This window comes from Notothenia coriiceps, unplaced genomic scaffold, assembly GCF_000735185.1.
Source record: "Notothenia coriiceps isolate Sejong01 unplaced genomic scaffold, NC01 NC01_scaffold00037939, whole genome shotgun sequence".
In the NCBI taxonomy this organism is placed as follows: Eukaryota; Metazoa; Chordata; class Actinopteri; order Perciformes; family Nototheniidae; genus Notothenia; species Notothenia coriiceps.
Window position 1 is genome coordinate 597,879 of NW_011370640.1, and position 24,057 is coordinate 621,935.

Here is a 24,057-nt window from a genome sequence, read left to right on the forward strand (position 1 = left end):
AAAATGGATAGTTTTAATATTATAATTAAATTACTAATATTCTAGTATTTATAAGAACAAATCATCTTTTCTTAGTTGTAGCGTCTTGGTATTTGATCCTGTTTTCTGTATTGAGAATTAAAACAAAAGAACCGCCAATTAAAAATAATTAAAATGTCACAAAGAAATGAGAAAAAATCGCGAGTTATTGTTGTTGTTGTGCAACCTGCAAATAAATACAATGTCTTTTAACCAAAAATCTGTCTTCCTGATAAAATACAAGAATCAATGCCAGATCCTAAATGATTGGTTTCTGTTGCGGCTCTAATGGCTTCATTCGGTGCGGCCTTCCAGACTCACTGGATCGGTTCGCAACCGAGTTGGAAGCGGGTTTCTCTGGGATGAGGATCCAGCACTCCAAACCGAAAGCAACAGATTGCCGGATAACAAGCGGCCGAGATCCGGTTCTTCTCCGCAGGGTGGCTGGCGTCTCCCTTAGGGAATAAGGTGAGAAGTTCCAGTCATCCGAGAGGGACTTGCGTTGAACCGCTCCTCCTTCAGCGTCGAAAGCGGAGGCTTTGAGGTGGTTCGGGCCACCCATAGTTAGGATGCACCTGGGCGCCTCCCTAAGGGAGGTGTTCCAGGCACGTCCAGCTGGGAAGAGACCAAGGGGTAGACCTAGAACCAGATGGAGGGATTATATCTCTTCGCTGGCCTGGGAGCGCCTTGGGATCCCCCAGTCAGAGCTGGTTGATGTGGCCAGGGAAAAGAAAGTTTGGGGCTCTCTGCTGGAACTGCTACCTCTGAGACCCGACCACGGATAAGCGGGAGAAGATGGGTGGATGGAGATCTAGGGATGTCATCTTAAAATTGTATTGTATTGCATTGTATTTTGATTGAAAATACAGTTGAATATGTTTTTAGTTGAATTATTTTGCCTAGATCACACATACTCCTTTAGCTGCCCACACAGCGCACACATGAGAGGAGTTATTGTTCTTCTCTTCCACCTCTCAGCATGAAAGCAGATGAAACAAATAAAAGAACACATCCTTGCTCGCTGCTCACCTGTAATCCATGATTTATTGAAATGGAAAAGTCGATGGTCTGCGCCTTTCATGTCCAAGAGGGCAGCCGGATGAAAGAGAGGGGAGATGTGTGTTGTTGGTCAGATACAGAAACACTGGAGAACACACACTCAGTAAGACAGGGGAAATATTCAACAAGAGAGGATGACTCACGCATGAAGCCATTGTGGTAATGCCATGTAAAGAAGAAGACAGAGGAGAGACTTGGTTCTTTAAGTCCTTAATATCCTCTAAGGAAGAAGATTCAGACTCTCTCTGTGTTGTTTGTATTCTCCATTATTACAATAGATTAATTTTATTTTTTATTACTGTTGTTCGGAAAGTGAAGCTGCAAAGAAGATTGCTTTTCAGTGCAAGTGATCACCTTAACTTTGGACTTCTGTGGATGTGTACAGGAAGTATTTCAAGAGGTATTTAAGCATTTGGGTGAAAGTTGGCATTGTGGAAAAACTACAGAGGAACGGAGAAGGACTACAAAGGAATGGAGAAGCCTTGAGTCCTTCCCACTAATGTACTGATGACCCGTACATTTCTACAACTGTTGGATTTTCCTTTCTGTCACACTTTTGTCACTGCAGAAACCTTCATTTAAGAAGTTAAAGGTGGGGTATGTAATTTATTTCAGAAAAACTTTTTGTTATATTCCATGGAATGCTCTTAACATCCCGATAGCAATGAATAAATGAAATGCTTTGGCAATAAATACATTAAAAAATGTCATCTGTGGAAGCCGTGGTACTGTAAAAAGCACGACCAATCATCTGAGCCGGCCCGGCTAAAATAACTGGATGGCCTACCTGCCTGTCAGCCTTCCATCTGTGCACAAACTTATCTCGTGCCCTCATTGGTCATGTGCGCGTTCGTGTGTGTTGGAGGAGGGGCTCTGTAAGGAAGTGGCAGATTTTTTCCGGTTGTGTATTTTCAAATTCTAGCGCACTCGAGCTGGTTTCTCCAAAATTACCTACCCCAGCTTAAAGATGTAAAGAAGATGACTTTTCGATGCAACTGATCACCGTCACCTTGGACTCTTGTGGAAATATTTGAACTCTTTTGAACAGGATGCAGAATAGCTTTGAGGGGAAAGTTGAAATGTTAAAGGAAGGAACACGAAGGAATAAGGAGGAAAAGCCTTTGTTCCTTTGATTCATTTTCACTAATGAAGTAACCATTTCTAAGAAGTAAGCCAGACCATTTCTAAATGCTGTTTTCCTTTTCTTTCTTTCACATTTTGTCCCTGCAAAAACTTTCATCAGAGAGTGAAGAAGATTACTGTTCAATGCAAAGAAATGACCCTGACTTTGGACCTTTCGGGAAAGATGCAGTAAGAATTTGAACAGGATGCACAAAATAATGAATGCGGAAAGTACAGAAGCCTTGGTTCTCTGAGTCCTTTCCACTAATGCAGAAGTTGGTTTGGTTTTCACTCCAAAAACCTGCATTTGGGCAGTGAAGATGTGGAGTAATGACCCTCACTTTGGACTCTTGTGAATGTGTACTGGAAGTACTTGAACACTTCTGAACAGGATGCATAAAAGAAAGGAGGAAAAAGTTGTAACATCTGGACCCTCTCCCATCCTTCGACCTCCTCTGTCTCGCAGCGTCGGACCTCCTGAGCTCTCTGCCGGTCTGCCCTCCCACAGACGACTCCGCTCTCTGTTCTGCAGATCCAGAGCTGTGCTGCCTGCAAACACACACCCTCCTGAAGCCTCAGACACACACACATTCACGGACATACACGACACACGCAACCACGGTCATACTGTTGTGTGTCCACTGGGGTCCAATGATGCACTTTCAAAGGATGTTCAGTGCAAAACAGGTGCATTTCAGCCTAAAAGAAACTCAGTTGTGCTGCACAGAGGAGCTGAGTTTAGGTCAGAGGCTTTTGCCGACACGTGGTCTTTGGTGTCAGAGAGCCCTCGGGTGCACGTGTTTTCAGACAGAAGCAGATGGGTGACTCCTCTTCAGACATCAGAGGATCCAGCGATCAAAGACAAGCAACGGAGGAGGAAGAGGAGCTTTAAGGTGGACTTTGCAGGGAAATATGTTCTGCCGCCATCACTCAAACAGAAAGAGGAAGATGCACGGCTCTGTGAGTGGTTACAAAGTCTGGAAATCGCAGGTGATAACCAGCAGAAATCCAGATTCAGAGGGGGGGTTAGAGAGCAAGAAACACGCTTCAGGAGAGACAGACGCCCCCATTTCCTACCTCCCCTCATGCAGTCCGACTCCCTTCTACATGTGCCTTTCTTTCTCCCTGAAAACTCCCCCCCGCCCTCACCCTTCACCCACCCTGACCCTCCCAAGCACCCCCGCTCTATGAGGAGGCAAAAGGGGGGAGACCTCTGACTCCCTCAGGTGTAGAGGCTCTGGTCCTGCACTCATCTGCTTTTACTGTCAAAGGATTCAAAGGTTTTATTTGTCGTGTGCACAAAAAGCTGCAGTGACGTTTTGGGATTGTAGGCGGCTCCTAAAATACAATATGGCTACTCATCACGAAGAGACATGACAATGGTGCAATAGTAAGAAAGTTGCATAAGAAAAACATTACATTACATGTTAGATGCTGATATCCAAAGCGACTTACATACTCAATACTGTGGACAATTTGGGGTGAAGTGTCTTGCCCAGGGACACAACGACATGCTGACTGCAGTGGGGTTTGAACCTGTGACCCCCTCCGAACACCAACGCACTAAACCACTGCGCCACAGCCTCCCAAAATATGCTCATGTAAAACAAACATAATGTCAAATGTAATACTTTACAGTAGAATAAATAGTGTCTGTATAGCCTGTGTATTTTGTGTGTCTTTCTGTAAGGACAAATAGAAAGATAAGTCAAAAGTTGTGTAAATTCGGAGAATCATTTCTAGCTTCGTTGTAATGGATATATTGTCAGAATGCTAAAATTCATAAATGGCTATGTAACGGAGGTGATCTTTGGGGCCATAGATCTCGGCCTCCGTTACGGATTCTGTAGCTTCATTGGTGGCAAAGTGTATGTAGTTTGTGCATCTGTCTGTGTTTTAGTTTGTCTGTCTCTGTTTCCTGGTTTTATGTTGAAAAGTGTTCCCCTATCCCCATGTCTGTTGCTGATTGTGTGCACCTGGTGCCCTGTGTTGTCTCCTCCCCCCTCACCTGTGTCTTGTTGGTTGATTAGAGTGGGTGTGCATTTAGGCTCTGTTTTCCCTGTCTGTTAGGAGGCTGGTAGTGTGGTGCAAAATCCCTGTGGTTGGTGACGGTGTGCACATGTTCAGCCGGATTGAGGCTGTGAATGATATGTTTGAGTTAATAAATGCGCACACCGGGTTATATTTTTGGACGTTCTGCCTCTGCTTCCTTGCTTGGTCGGGCCGCTCAATTGTTAGCTTCACAATTGGTGTCAGAAGTGGGATTGACCAAGTGAGGAGGTAAAAATGCCAAGAGGAAAGAAGAGCGACCAAAGAGAGGAGCCAGATGACGGTGTGGCTATGCCTGGAGCTAACCAGGGGGCCACGGCTGGTAAACCAGGGGACAGGATTGACCAACTGAAGGAGATGATGAAGTCATTCATGCGATATCAGAAGCAGGAGGAGTGCCGTTTGAGAAACATGGAGAAGCAGGTATCCATGATAAAAGAGGAACGGAGACTCCGGAGTCAAGACGGCAGATTGGCTGAGGAGCTTGGCCGCATCAACGTCTGGTATGGGGACCAGACCCAAAGAGAAAAGAAAGTGATGCAGCGGATCAAAGAGTACCGCATGGAGCTTCGGGAGCAGGACCGGCAAAAGCAACAGAAGGAGGAGGCGGAGCGCATCATGGAGCGTCAGCTGCTGGAGGAGCTGGAGAGACAGAGACAGCGACAGGCAGAGCTCACGGCCCAGAAGGCCAGAAAGGAGGAAGAAACATCTAAGCGGGAGGAGCTGGTAAAAATCCTGGAGGAGAATAACCGCCAGATGAAGAGGGACCTGGAGCGAGCGGCCGCTAAGAAGCTGGAGAAGGTGAAAAGCAGCCTGCAGCGTCACCTGCAGCGCACCACGGAGGAGAAGGAGGAGCGTGAGAGGGAGCTCGTCCATATGAAGCAGCAGATAGCCACGCTGATGCAACTGCAGCGGTCCCGAGCGGATCCCGCTCAGCTAGAGAGGCCGCGGTCCCGGCTCTCTAAGAAGAAACTGGCAGAGGAGAAGGAAATTAACGACGAGGAAGATGCTCTTCTGGCTTGAGGAGGAGCGGGTTGAAAATGGCCGGAGAAGATCTTTCAGAAGAGAGAGCGCGTTCCAGGCAGCAGAAACCAGCAGGAGCGCATGGAGAGGAAGAATCATGGGACCCCAAGAGAGAAGAAAGGGAAGCTTCTTTCTGACTTCCGCCCCCCCTGAGGAAACCATGCTGCACAAGGGGAGNAACTGTCCTGACTGAGCACAGGCACCTGTAACCTTGGCTGCTGTGCTCTCAGTGTTTTGTCTCCCTGTTCCTGCCTGTTGGCGTCAGCTGATGGAGGTGTTATGATTCTATCTTGTTATGCAGCATGTTGATTATTCTCTCTGAACTAGCTAAACACATGGGTCTGGGGTAGAGCTCTTCAGAATTGACGTGGCAACTCCACCGTGAAGTCAGAACCTCTGGCTCTTGGACTTGTTTTGTGAATTCTCCGGCCGAAGCTCCAAATAAACCATCAGTGTTTGACATCAAAGCTCCTGCTCTTCCCATGTCTCTTTCCTGAGTCGGTGACTCACACTGCATTGCTACACAGAAGTTTCCCTTACACATTGTGTACCAGAATTTAAGATATAACAAAATTAACTAAAAATATAGGATTAGCAGATAGCTCAAATGTAGCTGATCTTCCAACTTTCTGTTCCTTCCGTTATACAGATTAGATCCTAAATCAACATCCTCTGACAGCCCAATGTAACATAATATTTCATTTAAAAACCAACGGCAATTAATCAGTTTACCCTAAGAAGCAGCTTGCAGCGCACATCTGTGTTTGGTTCCACAAGATCAAACTGCTGCCTAGTAAACCTATCTGTTTTACAGCCAGTGGAAAGTCACCTCTATTCCTCAATGTTCTTTACAAGGGAAGTGCGTTTTTCTTATGTGATGTTACGACTCAGGCAACCTGTGAAAAGGGAACAGGGGATCATAACATGCACAAACATAACCTCTTCTCCAGGCATCTCTATGTGCTGATCTCTATTGGGAGCCAGGACTGAATGTTTCAGTGCTGACAGATATAACAGTGAGTGTTAAGGCCTTTACACAATAGGAACGTGCTGAAAAGACTATGTGAAAGTACAACAAACTTGTTCACAAATATTATATGAGTAGGGCTTTTATTGTGAAAAATAAGGAAGAAGCAGATTGTGGTATTAAGTTTAAGTAGCAATAAAGTGCACTTAATATTATCCGATCTCAACAAGTTCAGCATATTTTAGTTTATTGGTTGGCACATTTGCGGTGTGAAAGTTTAGAAAAATGTGCCTCATTCTAAAAATCATTACGTCCCTATTTTGCTATGTTATTTGTTGCTAATATCCAAGTGTTCGATGAGAATTAGCATTTATGACAAAAACAGCAGTGTGAACATTTATATACAGTGACCTGTGACTAAATTGTACACAAAAAAAGACCCCGTCTGTAAAGGCCTTTAACCTCAGGGGGAACCAGAGGATAGGCCTTAAGTCGTGATATTATTAACATATTCATTTGGTTACTAAAACAAAAATGGGTGAAAACACACTTTGTATGTGTAACTAGAAACTTTAGTAAAAATAACAAATGACTACATATTCAGACACTGAAATAAGTGAGAAATAGTTGACATAATGGTTATTTTGGCTGTTATTTCATAAAACACTTTCAAAGCACACTCCCAAAATGCTTGGCAGTTTAGGATTTCCACTGTTTAATCCTTTGGGGACAATTTACTGCTGCATTGGTTAAATATGAATTATGTAATATTATGCAACAGGAAGGGGGGGGGGGTTGGCATTGGCTTCACTGAAGGAAAACAAACAGATGAGAGAAACAGTGTGATTGCTGATTCAGAGCACAGAATCAGACTTGTTTACAGCGGCCACCTCAATCTGAGAATCACAGGAAGTCAAGCAGAATGGATTCCATTGGGCAGGAAAATGTGCTTGGTAGCTGTTTTGTATGACGTGACAGTTTTGTTCTAGACATTGACAACATAAGTTTCCATTGGCCTATGAATAACAGATCTGAGTAACAACCCCCTCAGAGAGTCTTTGGCTCCCCAGACGTGCACTTACAGGTGTGAGGCGTTGCATAACTGCTGCTACGTGGGTGCCAGTCTGGCTTGTTGATTTGCAATGTGATTTAGGCATGAAGTGTTGAGTGATCAGTAGTCTAACCCATGAACACAACATCCTACCTAAATGTATTGGTATGGAGGTATATTTGTACGGTAGCTGACAGGGGCCAAAACGTTACAACAAATGTGCCAAAACACGTGCAAATAAAGAAACGTCTTTACCAACTTCACAACTGCAGCTTTGACTAAAAGCGCTGCAATGCTGCAAGAAGATCAAAACACAACGGAAAGGAGACACTAAAAAGTGATGCACACAGCTGGGTCTGGAGCACTTGTGATGTTCAGGGATTGTAAAGTTGGTCAACTGTCGGTGTCACTGGAAACTTACCTAAATGTTTTATTGGCTTATTTTAACAATGTGATCATGAGTCCTTCCGATATTATTGCAGATCTGATGTAAGCTAGCTAGCTAATGTTGCTAACCTAGTCATTTTAAATACACTGACAAAAGACTTACAGACTAACTCTGCGAGAGTGACAGTTGGCCAACTTTATTATCCCCAGACATCAACAAGAACTTTAGCTCTTTTATCTCCTCTTGCACTTGATGTAGCTCTTTTATCTTCTCTTGCACTTTATATGTTGTAGCTGCTACCAGAGGTGGGAGTAAGTCCTACATGTGCAAGTCATGAGCAAGTCTCAAGTCTTGACCTACAAGTATCAAGCAAGTCCCAAGTCACTGTGGTGATATATCACCATATATAGGTAATATATATATACCATATGGTATATGGCATATATGGTATATATAATATATACCATATATATCAGTGTATGTGTGGCGCGAGCGAGCGAGAAAGCGCGCCCACCGGTTACGTGGTATTGTTGTTGTTAGCATCTGGTGCTAGCTAGCTGCGCTAACGGATATAATGAGCTGTCAACAAGTTGGAGGAGAGTCCTCTCCTGTCAGACTGATAACTACAGCTCAGGTGAGGTAAAGGACTCTTGNTACAACGCTAACATGGCTTACCTTGGTTTTGTCTGGTCAAAACTGGTCTTCAATGGCATTAGAACGATAACAACGATGATGTAGTTAATCCATAGGTTAATATCCAATGTGGCAGTGTCCCCTTTGAAATGTTCTGATAATCTATAAGCAATACAACTGCAATTCCGTTTTCAAATAGTAGAGCAGGGCATTCTTACGCTCTGTAGCGAGATTGAATGCGCGAAGACGCCATCTTTTTTTTAACATGAGTGTGTGCGGGACGATTTCCCTTCGATTCTATCGGTTCTAACGGTCAGAAAGAGATGTCAGATGTCAAAATCGAAGAAGGTGGGCCAGAGATAAGGAAAATCCACCCAAATGGCCCCTAAAAAGGTCAAATATCACTTGTTTTGCATCAATCTTGATACAGGGTACTTATTATATGTTGTACTTTGGATTCCTAAAGCTTTTAGTCTACTAACCCATCATCCAAGGTTAGTTCTCACTATAAGTACAAAATATTTTTGGACGGACACTATAATTTACAGTTTTTTACCATGTTCAATCTGAATTTTCTTTAAAATAAAAAACATCTATATTGAATCTGACTTTTCTACATCCAACTGACAGGTTTATCATTACTTTGAGAAAAAAGATTATTAATTTAACCCTTTTAAAAGGGAAGATATGGTCATTTGTTCTGGGAATGTCATTTTCGAGCCTGAAACCTGAAAAACAGACTCGGGGTTTAACAGGTTAAGGCTTTATGATATCCTTCACAGTAGACATTTGAACATATGAAATTGCAGATCACCACTTTCATTGAATTTTGGATGATTTAGTCAACTTTGTAACACCCATGGTGTTCCCGGTGAAAAATGACCGCCATGAAGAAAAGGAATTAGTAACCATCCGGATCAGAAAAAAAACCCACACACATACTCGGTTCCCCCCCCTTATGTTCCCATCCCCCCATGTGAATCACACCTGGCACTCACAAACACACACACAGAACAATTTGATACATTTCCTGCTCTTATGTGCCCATCCCCCCACATGGATCACACCTGGCACACACAAACACACAAACACACAAACACAGAACAATTTGATACATTTCCTGCTCTTATGTGCCCATCCCCCCACATGGATCACACCTGGCACATGCAATACATGTTCAGTGTCTATTCTTTGTATATTTTTTACTGAAGTTGTTCATGTATACCAGTAGTCTGATACAATATTTACAGTTTGAAAAGGTGTTAAATGAAATTTGGTGATGATTAATGGTTTTTGTGTTAATGTAATAGCAGTTAAAACAGGACCGGTCAAATTTGACCGCGAACGCCAAAGGGGAAACGAAGACAATAGGAGGGTTAAATACAATGGTAACGCTAATGGAACTTAGCTTGTGGGGCTCATAGAGGCAAATAAAAACATTAAAAAACAAAATAAAATGTTACTCTTTCAAGAAATCATGACCCCGTTACTCAAGATAATTCACAGAATATGTTGTTTGCAAACATGAACAATTTTGTTTTTGAGCGTATAACTTTTCAGTAGGAAACTGATCTTCTTGTGGAAAAAAGGCTCTCCTTAGCTAACGCTAAAGCTTAGCGGATAAGGGCAGACGTTTAAATCTCATGCTGCTGCATTTCTCTTGTCCATAAAAGGGTGCCAACTTACTTCAAACAAATTCATGTAAAACTATATACCTCTTAAATAGGCTGAAACAGGCGTTTTGAGATTCCAAATAATAAAGTTAATACCATGTATTTTTCTCCCCTAAGTATTGCCTTGTAAATGTTTCTTACCTAATGTTGGTGTCTGTCTTTTTGTGACTTTGCGTCATCTAAATACACAGTGTAAAAATCAAGGTACTCCAGCTCATCGTAATTCCAGTAATATTTGTCAGAGAATCTCACTCCAGGCAAGTTGTTTTTATAAGTATAGGTTTACGGGATTCCTCTGGTTCTAATATGTGCATTAGACAGTTTCCGTAAATTCCTCGACAACAACACAGACGGACATTCTGTGTGTGTGTATGTGTGTGTGTTTGGTGTGTTTGTGAGAGAGAGAGAGAGAGAGAGAGTGTGTGAGAGAGAGAGAGAGAGAGAGAGAGAGAGAGAGGGCGTGTGTGTGTGTGTGTGTGTGTGTGTGTGTGTGTGTGTGTGTGTGTGTGTGTGTGTGTGTGTGAGAGAGAGAGAGAGAGAGAGAGAGAGAGAGAGAGTGAGAGAGAGAGAGAGAGACTGGGATGTTTAAAGGTGTGCCTTACGTAAAGGGGCCACTGTTTTTCCCAAATGATGACTAACTTGAGAGCTAAATTAGCTAAAAAGAGGTAAATAAAAGATAAAAGTGGTTTTGTTCTTTAAAATATTTCGCTAAAACATTTTGCCGCACTGGTCTGTTTTAATCTTTGAGTGACAGCAGCTCACATATTTCCCATAGCTTGTCTCAGTGGTCTTGTATTCTCATTTGAGAAAGGAAGTCAAAGATTAAAATCTAAAGATGTATCAAATTCGACAGCTCTGTGTGCAGGACTCTGCCCAAAGAGAACATCTTTTTTTTCATGTGCCTGCATCATGAGACCCTCAGACATCCTGAGTGGCATCATCCTGTCAGTACACAGTGCTGCAATGAAGCATGGGTAATGGAGGATTCAGGGCGATGATGGAGTGGCGCATGGAGACCAACATGTTGATAACTACTCTCCCTTGCCTCCCTTTTGACCTGATGCCAATCATTTGTTTTCCACCAGCACTCCACCATCTGTCTCCACACAGAAAAACGCACACACCCATCTGCACAATCTCTTGTGTTTAATTTAGTGGATGTTCATTTGTTTACCATCCATGAAAGAGTATACTGTCTATGACACGGTAATAGAGCTGCAACTAACAATTATTTTCATCATCTATTGATGTGCCAATCATTTTTTTAGATTAATCTTTTGGTCTCTAAAACAACAGAAGATACTAAAAAAATGTTGAAGATGATTGATGATTAAATTGATGATTGATATTAAGGTACATTTTGTCAACAAAAAAAAAGTATTACTTTTACATAAATGTTGAGTACACCAACGTGTATTGTATGGGTCCCCAGAACATAGAAACTGCCGGGTGTTAACTTGCATATGTTGGGCAATTATGTTGGGCAATATATAGTCAATAAATGTCAGAAAATTGTGAAAAATGTGCAAGATGGTTTCCTCAAATCCAGTCCAGTTTGTCCAAAACAATACTAAATTATTAACTAACTGATTAATCAAGTAATCTTTGCTGCGTTATAGAAATCGAGTAAGGTTCTACAATAAAACTGGTTTATAATTAGTGGATTGTCTTCGACATTCACATCAATTGTGTGTATATTACATAGAGAGTCAAGCCATTCCATGATATAGTCAGTCAAAGTCAACTTTATTGTCAATCTTTCAGTTTGTGTGCACAGACAGAGAGATCGAAATACCTTTTCCCACAATCCCAAAGAATACAAAATACAAATATATATACAAATATGTATACAAATATGTATATACATATATATACACATTTATACATATGCACACATTAAAGACAAATAAAAGCACAACAATCAATATATACAAAATAACAGTGACTTCAAAATCTGTGAAAAATGTACATTTGTGCAAGGCTGTCCATAGCAGCATAAAAAGTGTCTGATGCTGGATATATCTACAAGAGTGATTCCCTAAAAAAGTTCTTCTTCTACTTCTTCTTCCTCGTTAAAGGTACCTGGCTCCTTGCAAATGACTTTTCTTGAATGACCTGGGGACCCTGTCCAGCCCTGAGGCCCCTGAATCATCCTCACTTTAACAGTGTCCCCCCAGTGGACAGTCACCGTTAAACTAACCACCAGCTCCTGGGCTGAAAACAGGCCCACCCATATGTTCAAGCCTTAAATACCTGACAAACAAATCCGCTGTTACTCCAGATTCCTGCAGGAAAGAGGATCTTAGGCTGGAGATAAAAGGGATGGAGAGATGGAGAGAGAGGTTTTGGGTGGATGTTGACGTTATACATCCTGTCTCCGTCAAGTAAGGCCAGAGGGCTCGACTCCCAGAGCGATTTTACAGTCAGTATAACTCTTCGTTATATCCGAACAACAGATTTGGTTACATCCACTTCTGTTTTGTACAAAATAATCCAGTGGGAAATATTTGCAATCAGTAACCTTATCGATAACAACAAAAAAGTAATGTTACCAGATTACATTCCGTTACTTTGGGATTACCTCAATATCTAATACAATGCCATTGAAGACAATACAAAGGAAATATCTATCAAGCATACATAGTAGTTTTGCTAAACACATCACGTGTCTATCTACAGCAGGGGTCCAAACTACGGCCCGGGCGCCAACTGCGACCCATTGTCCACTTTGAATTGGCCTTCAGCAAATTAACCAGGGCCACACCTGAAACTTGTGCTTTTCTTATATTCTACTCCTTAAACATATATGTAAACATATTATACAGTATTCATGTGTTAAGAAGCCCACTTTCAAATCAATTCAGTCAATTCAAATTGAACACATTTTCTAACAAATCTTAGTAGACACGTTAGTTTAGCTGCTATAGGCTTAGACTGTCGGGGGACACCTTACTTCTTCCTTCTGTCTGTACCTGTGTACTCTCATGTTCCGAATAACCCAGCTTCCCCAAATTTCTTTTTTGTTTCTATATCTACGCCGGGATCCTGAGTCGTGGCGTATCCTGTTGCTGTGGTCCTGTGTCCTGGATCCTTAGTCCTGAGTCCTGGATCCTTAGTCCTGAGTCCTGGATCCTGAGTCCTGGATCCTGTGTCCTGGATCCTCTATCCTGAGTCCTGGATTTGAGTCCTGGACTTCGAGTCGTGGCTGAACCTGTCACTGTGGTCCCGCCTGACTCTCATCATACTACTTCCCTGATGGCTCCCACAGGATTGTGGACATCCTCGTGGATTCATCTTCTTATTATAGACACATGCATTTCCAAACATTTGGTCTACCTACGCTGTAAAATGTATTATCTATCCGATTTACACACTGCATCTATTGCACGTCTCTCCGTCCTGGGAGAGGGACTCCTCTGTTGCACTCCCTGAGGTTTCTCCCATGTTCCCCTTTAAACTGTGGGTTTTCTCCGGAAGTTTTTCCTTGTACGATGTGAGGGTATAAGGACAGAGGGTGTCGTATTGTCATACTGATATTCTGTACAAACTGTGAAGTCCACTGAGACAAATGTAACATTTGTGATATTGGGCTATATAAATAAACATTGATTGATTGATTCAAGTATCAAGTATAATTTACCTACATTTTATTGATTTTGATCAATTATAACTCAACTTGGGCGGCTGTGGCTCAGTGAATAGAGTGCTGGACTTCGAATCAGGGGGTACCAAGTTCGAGTCCCACTGCAGTCAGCATGTCGTTGTGTCCCTGGGCAAGACACTTCACCCCGAATTGCTCCTGTGGGGATTGTCCATGTTACTGAATGTATGTAAGTCGCTTTGGATAAAAGCGTCTAACAAATTATATGTAACATAACTTCACCTCTAGTGAGGGACCCAGCCCTTCATATGTTTTTCTGTATGTAGCCCTGAGTGACAGTAGACACCCCTGATCTACAGCATTCAAACAAAAGAAGAAGAATGAAAGTAGCCTAAATGAAAACCTGCGATATCCTACCTATACTAAATAGTGGATTTCGAAATAGCATCATTTAGTAAGCATTTGCCTGTACCGTGATAATGAACTGGAAGATGAGCTTTGGTTTTACTTCGTAATATGTCAATCTTTATTCTAAAATGTATTATGTAGTACATTGTAATCAGGCAAGTGTTCCAGGTTTAAAAAAAGGAATTTTATCTGTTATGTTATGAAACTGTAAGGGAATACAGTGACCTTTTTAGTGTCCTGATGATGTCATCCTGTTACATTTATTCTCCTTACCCAAGGATGGTTAAAAGTCAACAATCACTTCAAAGAATAATTTGTAAAGGGCTACTTTAGTTAATTAAACATTGTGTTTCCCTTTGCAATTGACATAGGCCTAATACACATTTGATAAGGCATTCCTTCTAATTCCGGGTTTGGTTTTATCCTAATGGCACACAGGGCTGCAGCGGTAAAGTCGTTACTGCCACCTAGTGTCCCCCCAGCTCACTACACCATGATGCAGACTGGACCACTCTCCAGAGGCCTGGCCATAATGAAAAGGGCAAACAGGCCTACTGACTACATCGATCAGATTTGACAGTCACAGGAAGAGGGAGGCAGAGCTGTAATGTCTTCGATGCATATCAAACCCCCATTCATTCAACATCTTTGCAGAAGAGCTGTATAATTAGATTTCTCATTATAGATCACTCAATGATAGGACATGTGGTGTGGAGGACACATTGTGAATCGGAACAGAGGTTGTCCTGGGAGAGGTTAAAGCAGAATGGCAGCGTCCATTCCACATGAGCGCCTCCATCAGCCCCCTGGCCTTTTTTTATCCAGTTAAAGCCCGTGGGCATTTTTTTTCAAACATGGATCGTGACAATGTCAAAGTCATCAAAAATATGCAGCTTAATATGGGACATTAAATGACTGCCATGTTCTGTAGCATGAATGAAACGCTAGGAACGACAGCTGTTTTTCTGCTCCTATACTGCAGGGGATCTGAAGGAGCGCGTCCACCTCTTCTGTTGCAGCGATGCGCAGCCGTGCCGCATGACTCACAACCAACGGCACGGATGTAAACAGGGGGCGGGCTCAGGTAGGCCAAACCTGTACCTGCTCAGCCAATGGGTGCGCCGCGTTGCCCCTCTTTCGTCTCAAAACCGGCGCTTCTCATTGGTCCGCCGCCGCGTCGATACGCTGTAGAGAGGAGCGAGGCTCAGCGTTGCAATTTACACCGCGGAACGCAAGGAAGAGGGGGGCGAGGAGAAAAAACAGAGAGATTAATCTGTCAAATTTGTGTTCGGGATGAGACCGCTCTGACATTCAGCCGTGCGGAAAAACAGAAAGCCCACATGCGAAGACATTTTAATCACAGCAGTTGGGGATCAAGCTGATGCACCGCCATAGCAGGTGGTGCTTGTATAATCGTCCGGGGTCTCGTCTTTGCTGCCTGATCTGCGCGTCGCTTCAGCACTGGACAGCGACCATCGGAAAACACTGAGGCGGGGTAGGCTGCTCACAACACCAAACACCTTGTCATGATAACAGCTCACTGCATGCTATTGTCTTTTATTAAATATCAACCCGCATCTGCACGACGTTTGTTGTTGCCTTGGTTTCATGTCAATCGCGCGTGATTTGTGGATCCTTGTTTCAATATGGAGCCTCCACTCATCAAATGCCCTTGAAAGTAGAGGCTTCGTGTATGTTTGTGTTTGTGCGAAAGAGAGAGAGGTTATGGTGGTTCTGCTGAGCAACTGCGCAATTGTCTGTCCCTGTCTGTTCTCATCTCTCTCTTTTTTTTCTGCACCGCTCTCTTCTTTTGCTCCTCAGTCGGTGCGACCCTCGCTTGGCTCGGGGCAATGCGCGGCTAGATGACTTCACTCCACGAACAAGCACCGCGGTATCCTGGACTAATATAGCAGCGCCACAATCCCCCCTCCATCCTCTCTATCTCTCTCTCTCTCCATTTATATTCTCTGATCCCAAAGGCACCATGGGAAACCGTGGCATGGAGGATCTGATCCCGCTGGTCAACAAGCTGCAGGATGCCTTCAGCTACATCGGCCAGGCGTGCAACCTGGACCTGCCGCAGATCGCGGTGGTCGGCGGGCAGAGTGCCGGGAAGAGCTCCGTGCTGGAGAACTTTGTAGGCAGGTAAAAATGACCACCACAAATAGGATAATCCCTTCGCCTGGTAACCTTGAGGATGACATAAGAGGCCTATGGGGCCAATCTCTCTCAGTGGAGAGTTCAAACCATCCAGCTTTAAGGCTGTTGTTGTGATGAGCAGAGACCTTCACGAGCAGAATATTATTTTATTATGGCTCCTGACAGAGTGGTATTTGGGTTACAGCAGCATCTTTGGGGATTTCACACTGCAGTCTTCCTCAGTCCTAGAAATATCAGTTCCCAAGCACCCTTTGCAAGGCATTAATCAGTTGACCCCCAAAAATATGATGTCATATGCTGTGTTGTATAAACTGCTGGTTGCAGAGATGCATCACTGCACGTGTTCATTTTAAAAACACCATCCATACTGTAGGCTATATGTCAGCTCCCACTCCTGAGAACACACATGAATATTCATCTTCTCGCTCTGGATTTTGGTCACTCGCAACAAATTAATTATGAGCAGGAGCTTTGTTTTTTTTAATTCAAGGCAAGGATCAGGCAGCCAGGGGTGACATGATGTTGCTCACATCAAGTACAGTGTTAAATCAGTCCATTTGAAATACAGACACATCCCACAACAACTGCCCAACAATGTGGTTCCTTTCTGTGTTAGAGCACATGCATTCAAGAGGGTTGGATATATATATTTTCAGTAATTGTCCATTTCAGGATTTGCTGTAAAATGCACTTAAGTAATTAGTAGCAGTTCATGTGCTGTCGCAGTGTCTATGCAAATGTAATTCATGTTAAAAATTAAAGTGTCACTTCACCAGATTTCTACATAAAGGTCATTGACTCGCTATTGAGAGCACTATTAGGCCTCTGAAAGCAGCTGTATTATAATGTGGCTCTGGAGTTCGCTTTTCAAAATGTGTCACCTTGACAATGTCATCAGGGTCATTTATGATGATGTCATTAAGGTTGTTTGAATTTGGGCAAGCTCTTAGTAGAAAACATTGGGAACTGGAGATGTTGAGGAACAGAAAACAGAGCAGGACATATAAGAAAAGATGCTGTTGAGTTGCATTATGGGAAGGATTGAATGCGTTTGAAGCCTGACCAATTGTAGGGAATTATCTTTGCTTCTGTTGCTGCAATTTCAAGCTTTTATTCATTCTGTCGCTCACAAGTCCCCCAATTTGTGGAAGTGCAACATGAGCTGGATTGTCTTCAGTGGCTTCTTTCTGTGCCGTTTTGAAATGCATGTGTGCAGCTCCAGATGGATGCATTGATTTGTCCAGTTCCAGCCCTCATTGAGAGTCGTGCTGCTGAGTAATGGTCCATCTGTCCAGATCTGGCCCTGCACAGCGCTAAATGGACAAGTAGTGGGCTTGTCTTTATTTATTTTTAACCTCTTCCCACTTGAGGGAGCTCCGTGGGTCGGTATGTATTAATAAGGTTTTCTTGGAACAGACCTTTAGCACAGGATAGGGGTTTGAGGGCTGTGGTCAGGTGTGTGACATTGTAATCAGAATAAACATACAAGGAATTTGCTTTTGTGGTGCTTACATCCACACAATAACAAGAATTCAGTTGTCAAAAAGCAGGAAATATATAACTTTTTTTCAAAGGCTATTGTAAAATGACCAATTACAAATAAAAATAAAACAAGTGCAGTATATAGAATTTAAAGTGGAACAGCAGTGCAATTTTAAGAGGTATTATTTTTAACACAAGTAGGAAAATCTAAAGCCAAATGTGCAAAGTGCACGGTATTTTATAAGAGAAAAGGATCACATGACGACAGTAAATGTAACACCTCATGTCTATAAGGGAGTAAAGACAGTCTACATGTCAGTTGGGGTCACTGGCCTTGTAATGGACACATTATCCCACACACTCAAAACAAGTTGGTGTTGAACCTCTCCGAAAATGGAGACGTTATTGTTTAAATAGGAGGGCTCTTAATCAGGGACGCTGCTCTTTATTTGGACCTGTTGTTTATCAGGCCAGATTGTCCTCTTGTGTTGCAGCAGCAGCAGCTGAAAGCTTTAGGAGTTACTGTTTTATTTAAAAATGGCCTCCATTCCACTCATTGGACTGGTGCGAAGCAGATTAGTGACATTGAAGGGCCTACAGTGGCTGTCATTCCATTATATAAGGTATAATTATAATACATTTGCCCTTCAAAGGGAAAAGAAAGCCTCAAGATGAAGATACCATTAAGTCACAAATAGCCATGCCTGTAAACTCTTTGATGCATGTTTTATTGACTGTGGTTTGATGGAATGAGTTTTGATTGGCTGTCTTTCCTCAGGGACTTTCTGCCCCGTGGATCTGGCATTGTCACCCGCAGGCCCCTGGTTCTGCAGCTTATCAGCGCCACTGCAGGTGGGTGCGCACACCCCCACACATGCTAGCATTCACACTCAAACACAGCCTCCCCCTCTTCATTTAAAAAAAATGTCTGTGTTTTTTATGCTTTCTTTTTTTCCCTTCTCACACTGGCATCATGTTTGCTCTCTGCTGCCACCAATAATCCCATTTATATATCTCAATGTTCCTCCCTCCTAGAATGGGCTGAATTCCTGCATTGCAAAGGGAAGAAGTTCACAGACTTCGATGAGGTCCGTCAGGAGATCGAAGCGGAGACGGATCGCGCCGTCGGGGCCAACAAAGGCATATCCCCCATCCCCATCAACCTGCGGGTGTACTCCCCTCACGGTGCGAAGACATAACTCAACTTACACTGTCAAGTATAGAGCTATTTCAGGGTCAACCTCATATGCATCCTGCAGGTAGCACCCACTATTATGACCTCTTACTTCTTGAAAGGCTGAGATACAGATCGACGGTTATAATTGCTAATTATTAACAAGGCCTTTATTGGTTTTACACAAACATTTTCTTCTTAATGTTTACATTCTAAGAGGGAGATTCAGTATATCGTGCAGTCCTATAGGTAAAATGAAAATGGAGTGATAGTTCCCTGGTGATTCCCATAACATTTGCAGGTATTTCTATCCTGGAGGCCATTGCACCTAATGTTAGCAAGAGCAAATGCAGCCCAGATATAATGTAGTCTTTCATCAGTTTCATTAAAAACATACAGTTTTTTTTAAACAGAGACTAATGATATTTTGGTGATTTTGGGTCGGGGGTCAACTGTAACTAAACATATGGTTTTCATTTCAAATGAATTGTTCATGCTGAAGAGGACACTAGTAAAACATAAACCACTTAGCTAATAAATAAGTTAATTAAATAATGAATACCCCTTTTTGACTCACAATAGGCCACAGTAATGTTGAGCATCCATGTACACATTCAAGTACATGTTACAATGCACCTTTAAAACTGCGATTCAGCATTATTTATATACAAATATGTTTATTCTTTTTTATTAAAAACATTTTTGTACTGCTAATTATTACTTAAACATTAAATACAAATATTTTCTTGTGCACATTTGACTCTTAACTTAAATATTTTAATTACATTTTTTAATTTATCTTTTATTTTATTCTAAAATGGAGCAACTGTAATATTCTAATTGTGATTCTTCCGTGTGTGCAGTGTTGAACCTGACCCTCATCGATCTGCCGGGGATCACCAAGGTGCCGGTTGGTGACCAGCCGGTGGACATCGAGCAGCAGATCAGAGACATGATCATGCAGTTCATCACCAGAGAGAGCTGCCTGATCCTGGCCGTTACCCCGGCCAACTCTGACCTGGCCAACTCCGACGCTCTCAAACTGGCAAAGGACGTCGATCCACAGGGTAAGGAGAGAGCGAAATGGAAATAAATGCAGCAGCTAAAAGGCGACCTTGTGGTTAGTGGGACTGACCTGAACAATACATTGATTCTCCGTCAGCTGTAGCGATGGTGCTTACCTTGTTCTCTGACCTCTCTGAATGTGGAAGCAGAATTGATCCACAGGGAGAGTCATTATTATTAGAAACACGGGGCTGAGAGAAAGGGAAAATAGAGGACAAGGAGAGCATCAAAAGATAGGAGAAAGAGGAAAATATGATAGAGATTTCCATACACAAAAACTGAGGCTAAGGAGAAAGGAGAAAGGAGAAAGGTATTTGATACCCAAAGAGTTTGACCTTCAGACAGGAGGTGAGGACACAGGAATGGAAAATGAGTTAGCTTGGAAGAGGAGGACACATTCACCTTGTGGGTTGGGTGAATGATATCAGACTTGGAGAGTGAGGTAGAGGAATACAGGGGGAGCCAAGCCCAGAGTAAGCACATTGTCATAGTGGCCAAATGGAGTTACTATCCCTCTGTGGCAGTGACAGAGCGGGATGTCATTTGGGCCCCAAAAATACTTTTAACCATTGGCTTACACTTGGAAAGAGACATCTGTGAATCAGTGGATAACAGTTGTAAGTGAATGACTCCAATCCGCTACGTGACGGGGCTTAAGGAAATGCGAGTGTGCATGCTCTACAGGCCCTATGGATGCAGGAGATCGCTGGAAGATCCGGGTATTCTTTTTCCTGTGAGTCAGGCCATTTATGCTTCATGCACCACTGAGCAACTTTCATAGGAGTAAACGCCCCCCCCCCCAACATTTCATCCAGTTCTCTTCATACAGCCATGGGGGGGAAAGGAGGAAGGGATGCTAACGGACAAAAATGCTTCAAAGGAAGAAGGAAGAAAGAAACATGGAAGAGGGAAAGACATAAAGGATATGGATGCAAAACTGCATTGGAAAAAAACCATCTGAAAACATTCATTTTTAAGAAGCTGGGTATATTTTCACTCTGTAAAGGTCACCCAAATGATGAATACAAAGACAGTGCCTTAAACTTCCAAACAGCATTTGATAAATTCTGTTACATCATCCCTGCCTATTTGTGATCCCTTTTCTAGGTCTGAGGACTATTGGAGTAATCACCAAACTGGATTTGATGGATGAGGGAACAGATGCCCGAGAAGTACTGGAGAACAAGTTGCTGCCGCTGCGAAGAGGTGTGTGTGTGTGTTTTACAGTAGATTGAGCTTTGCCAGGTCTTGTATTCTCTTTTCACTCTCAAATTCTCTCTGTGCACTTAATCACTGTATCCAAACACAATCCTATCATGCCTTCTCTCTGTTTATATCCACGTATTACCCCTGCCTTTACCTCTTTCATTCTTTCCCAGGTTATATTGGAGTGGTGAACCGCAGTCAGAAGGACATTGATGGAAAGAAAGACATCAAGGCAGCTCTGGAGGCCGAGAGGAAGTTCTTCTTGTCCCACCCGGGATACAGGCACATGGCTGAAAAAATGGGCACCCCTCGGCTGCAGAGAGTGCTCAACGAGGTGATCATAGATTTACTCCCAGTGCTTTTCCACAGTGCACTTTACATAATTAATAACTGGGCGGCTTTTTATTTCTTCACTTCCTTTGTACCGCACATCAGTGTGGGTGATGCGTGACTGTCAGTAGGTGGAAAATGCATTTGTTCTTTCTAGTTCGGCTCCGAATAATTGATCATTTCTCTCAGGCAGGCATTCCATATTTCCTTGCATTTTTATTGCATGAAAGTTATCTACAATTACTGTGAATGTAGAGACTAAATCTCCAATAACATAGTCGCTAAGAGGCTAAATCAAGCTTGTTACTTTTGGTACTCTTTGTCCCAGGAAGAAAACAGCAAACCTCTGAAGAGATGGACTATGTATGTCATGATAAAAAATAAGGGCTAAAAAGCATTGAGGCTCCTACAGTGAAGAATAGTATTTTTATTGTTACATCACTGTACAGCCAAAATGCCAATGACATTTTTTTCCTCATCGATGCTCCCGTGTGATTGTATTTTGTTTAGTTTTGTCGGATTTGTGTCTCCACAGCAATTGACCAACCACATCCGGGACACCCTGCCAGCTTTCCGCAGCAAGCTGCAGTCCCAGCTGCTGGCTCTGGACAAGGAGGCAGAGGAATACCGGGGATACCGACCTGATGACCCGTCCCGCAAAACCAAGCAGCTGTTGCAGTCAGTGCCTCCTTTTTCTCTGCATCAATTTAGTCATAAAGCTTGACTATCCTGCAATATATCTTACCTAATTAATTTCTCCCATGGCACCAATTTCCAATAGCAGGGTGTAATTTCTGGTCTTTTTTTTGTATCATTCTTATCTTTATTTGTGGTTGTTTCAGGATGGTGCAGCAGTTCTCTGTAGACTTTGAGAAAAGGATTGAAGGCTCAGGTGATCAGGTGGACACAGTGGAGCTGTCTGGTGGAGCCAAAATCAACCGCATATTCCACGAGCGTTTTCCCTTTGAGCTGGTCAAGGTGATATGTCGAACAAATTGTAGAAAAAGATGGCACTTAAAAAAAACAAGTGAAAACATCTGATGGGGTGTAGTTATTTTACGCAACAAATTTGAAATACAAAAAACACCCATCCATCCATCTATTCTACCCTGTTCTCCCTGTGTGGCAGCTACCAGCAGCAGGCGTTTAGCTTAGCACAGAGACTGGAAACAGGGAAACAGCTAGCTTGGCGAAGGCATCAACATCAACATCCCAAGGCCTCCAAAGCTCACTAACTCACGCTTTATAATAGTTAGTTAAATCTTTACAAAGAAGTGAAATATATAAAAAAAGTTTGTTGTTTTGATGTGCTGGATCAAGACAAGCTTGCTGTTTTCTCTTGACCAGAGTTCTAGGCTAAGCTAACCAGCTGCTAGCTTAAGGGGACACTCATCAACAGCAGAGTTTTGAATTTGCTCTTTTTCAGGGACTGATTAGAACCATATTTTATTAAATGTCATAAACAAAGGTAATATAGGACAAAAAACTAAGACCAGGCTTAGAATACTGAGCCTCTGAACTCGATATCTTTAATAGCTGTTGCTCTGAGTCCTTTGCCTTATTCTGTCTTGAGATAGTGAGGCTCATCTCTTGAATATTCGTGAAACAAAGGAAAGTGGATGGGGAACAGTTGAAATAATGACACCCCCAGTAGACTTCCTTTTTCTAATTTTAGGACAATTAACTCTTGAAGGCTGAATATAAAACTAAATTAACCTTTTTGCAGAGTTTATTTCCTCCTTTAGTTTTCTTCTGTTTCCTCCCATACACATTGTATAATCTCTGTATCTTCTTACAGTCTCTCTTTAGTATACCCTCAGCATGATAGCTTCCCTATGAATAATACATCTCCAAATGCATAGTGCAAATGCTGCTTTTTCCTCTCTTTTTTAACCTTACAATTATTCTTTATTATCTCTGTCATCCTCTCTTTTGTCATGCCGTCATCTTTCAAATGTTTACAGCTCATCTAAATTCCTCTTCTCTGTTCCCCTCAGATGGAGTGTGATGAGAAGGAGATGCGTCGCGAGATCAGTTATGCCATTAAGAACATCCATGGTATCAGGTAGGAATTTGTCCCCCAAAATATGAAAATAGATTATCTTCAATAACCTCTGCTGTTGTTCCAGAGCATCTATTTGATATACCAACCAGTGATGCTATCACTACCCTTTGGCATTATAAAAACATTTATTCACAAGCTAAAGACAGACAAATATGTTGATTTTGAGCAGAAAACATCACAATAGAAATACAAATGCATGAATTTGGTTGATAATACATCCCTTTGATGGGAATTTATGAATAAGGGAGAAGCATGTCATTTTTTTTTAAAATGTTCAGTCTAGCCGCTGTGTGTTTCTATATTGGCTCAGTACAGTGGCGTAACAAGGTTGTGATTGGCCCCGGTGCAAATATTGTTTTACAGTCTAATTTTGTCAGTTTAGCTGTTACATCTCCTTGTTCTCTCTTGTCCTTTCTCTTTTGGGCGCCGCTCTTGTGCTTTGGTTTGCTGCACATTATAAATGCAAGCTATTACATATTTTATAATGCTACCGAACTTGCTGCTGCTAGCTACAACAGGTTGATTAAACGGTTCGCTCGTCACGCAAGGTATCACATGACATGAAAGGTAGCAAGGTCATAGG

The 24,057-nt window shown here is 42.5% G+C and overlaps 1 protein-coding gene across 1 annotated transcript; it reads left to right on the forward strand.

Annotated features, from left to right (window-relative positions):
• Positions 1–15,196: 15,196 nt before the first annotated feature.
• On the forward strand, positions 15,197–23,491 carry dnm3b (dynamin 3b). The gene is made up of 10 exons (XM_010797442.1): positions 15,197–15,487; positions 15,814–16,137; positions 18,413–18,486; positions 18,670–18,819; positions 19,672–19,875; positions 20,981–21,079; positions 21,253–21,413; positions 21,945–22,087; positions 22,252–22,387; positions 23,407–23,491. The coding sequence occupies exons 2-10, from the start codon at positions 15,977–15,979 to the stop codon at positions 23,476–23,478; spliced, it is 1,200 nt and encodes a 399-aa protein (XP_010795744.1). The 5' UTR covers positions 15,197–15,487; positions 15,814–15,976; the 3' UTR covers positions 23,479–23,491.
• The last annotated feature ends 566 nt before the right edge of the window (positions 23,492–24,057 follow it).

Coding starts and splice junctions, on each gene's coding strand:
- dnm3b (XM_010797442.1), top strand. CDS start 15,977: ATGGGAAACCGTGGCATGGAGGATCTGATCCCGCTGGTCAACAAGCTG. Junction 16,138..18,412: donor CTGGAGAACTTTGTAGGCAG/GTAAAAATGACC, acceptor GTCTTTCCTCAG/GGACTTTCTGCCCCGTGGAT. Junction 22,088..22,251: donor AAAACCAAGCAGCTGTTGCA/GTCAGTGCCTCC, acceptor TGGTTGTTTCAG/GATGGTGCAGCAGTTCTCTG.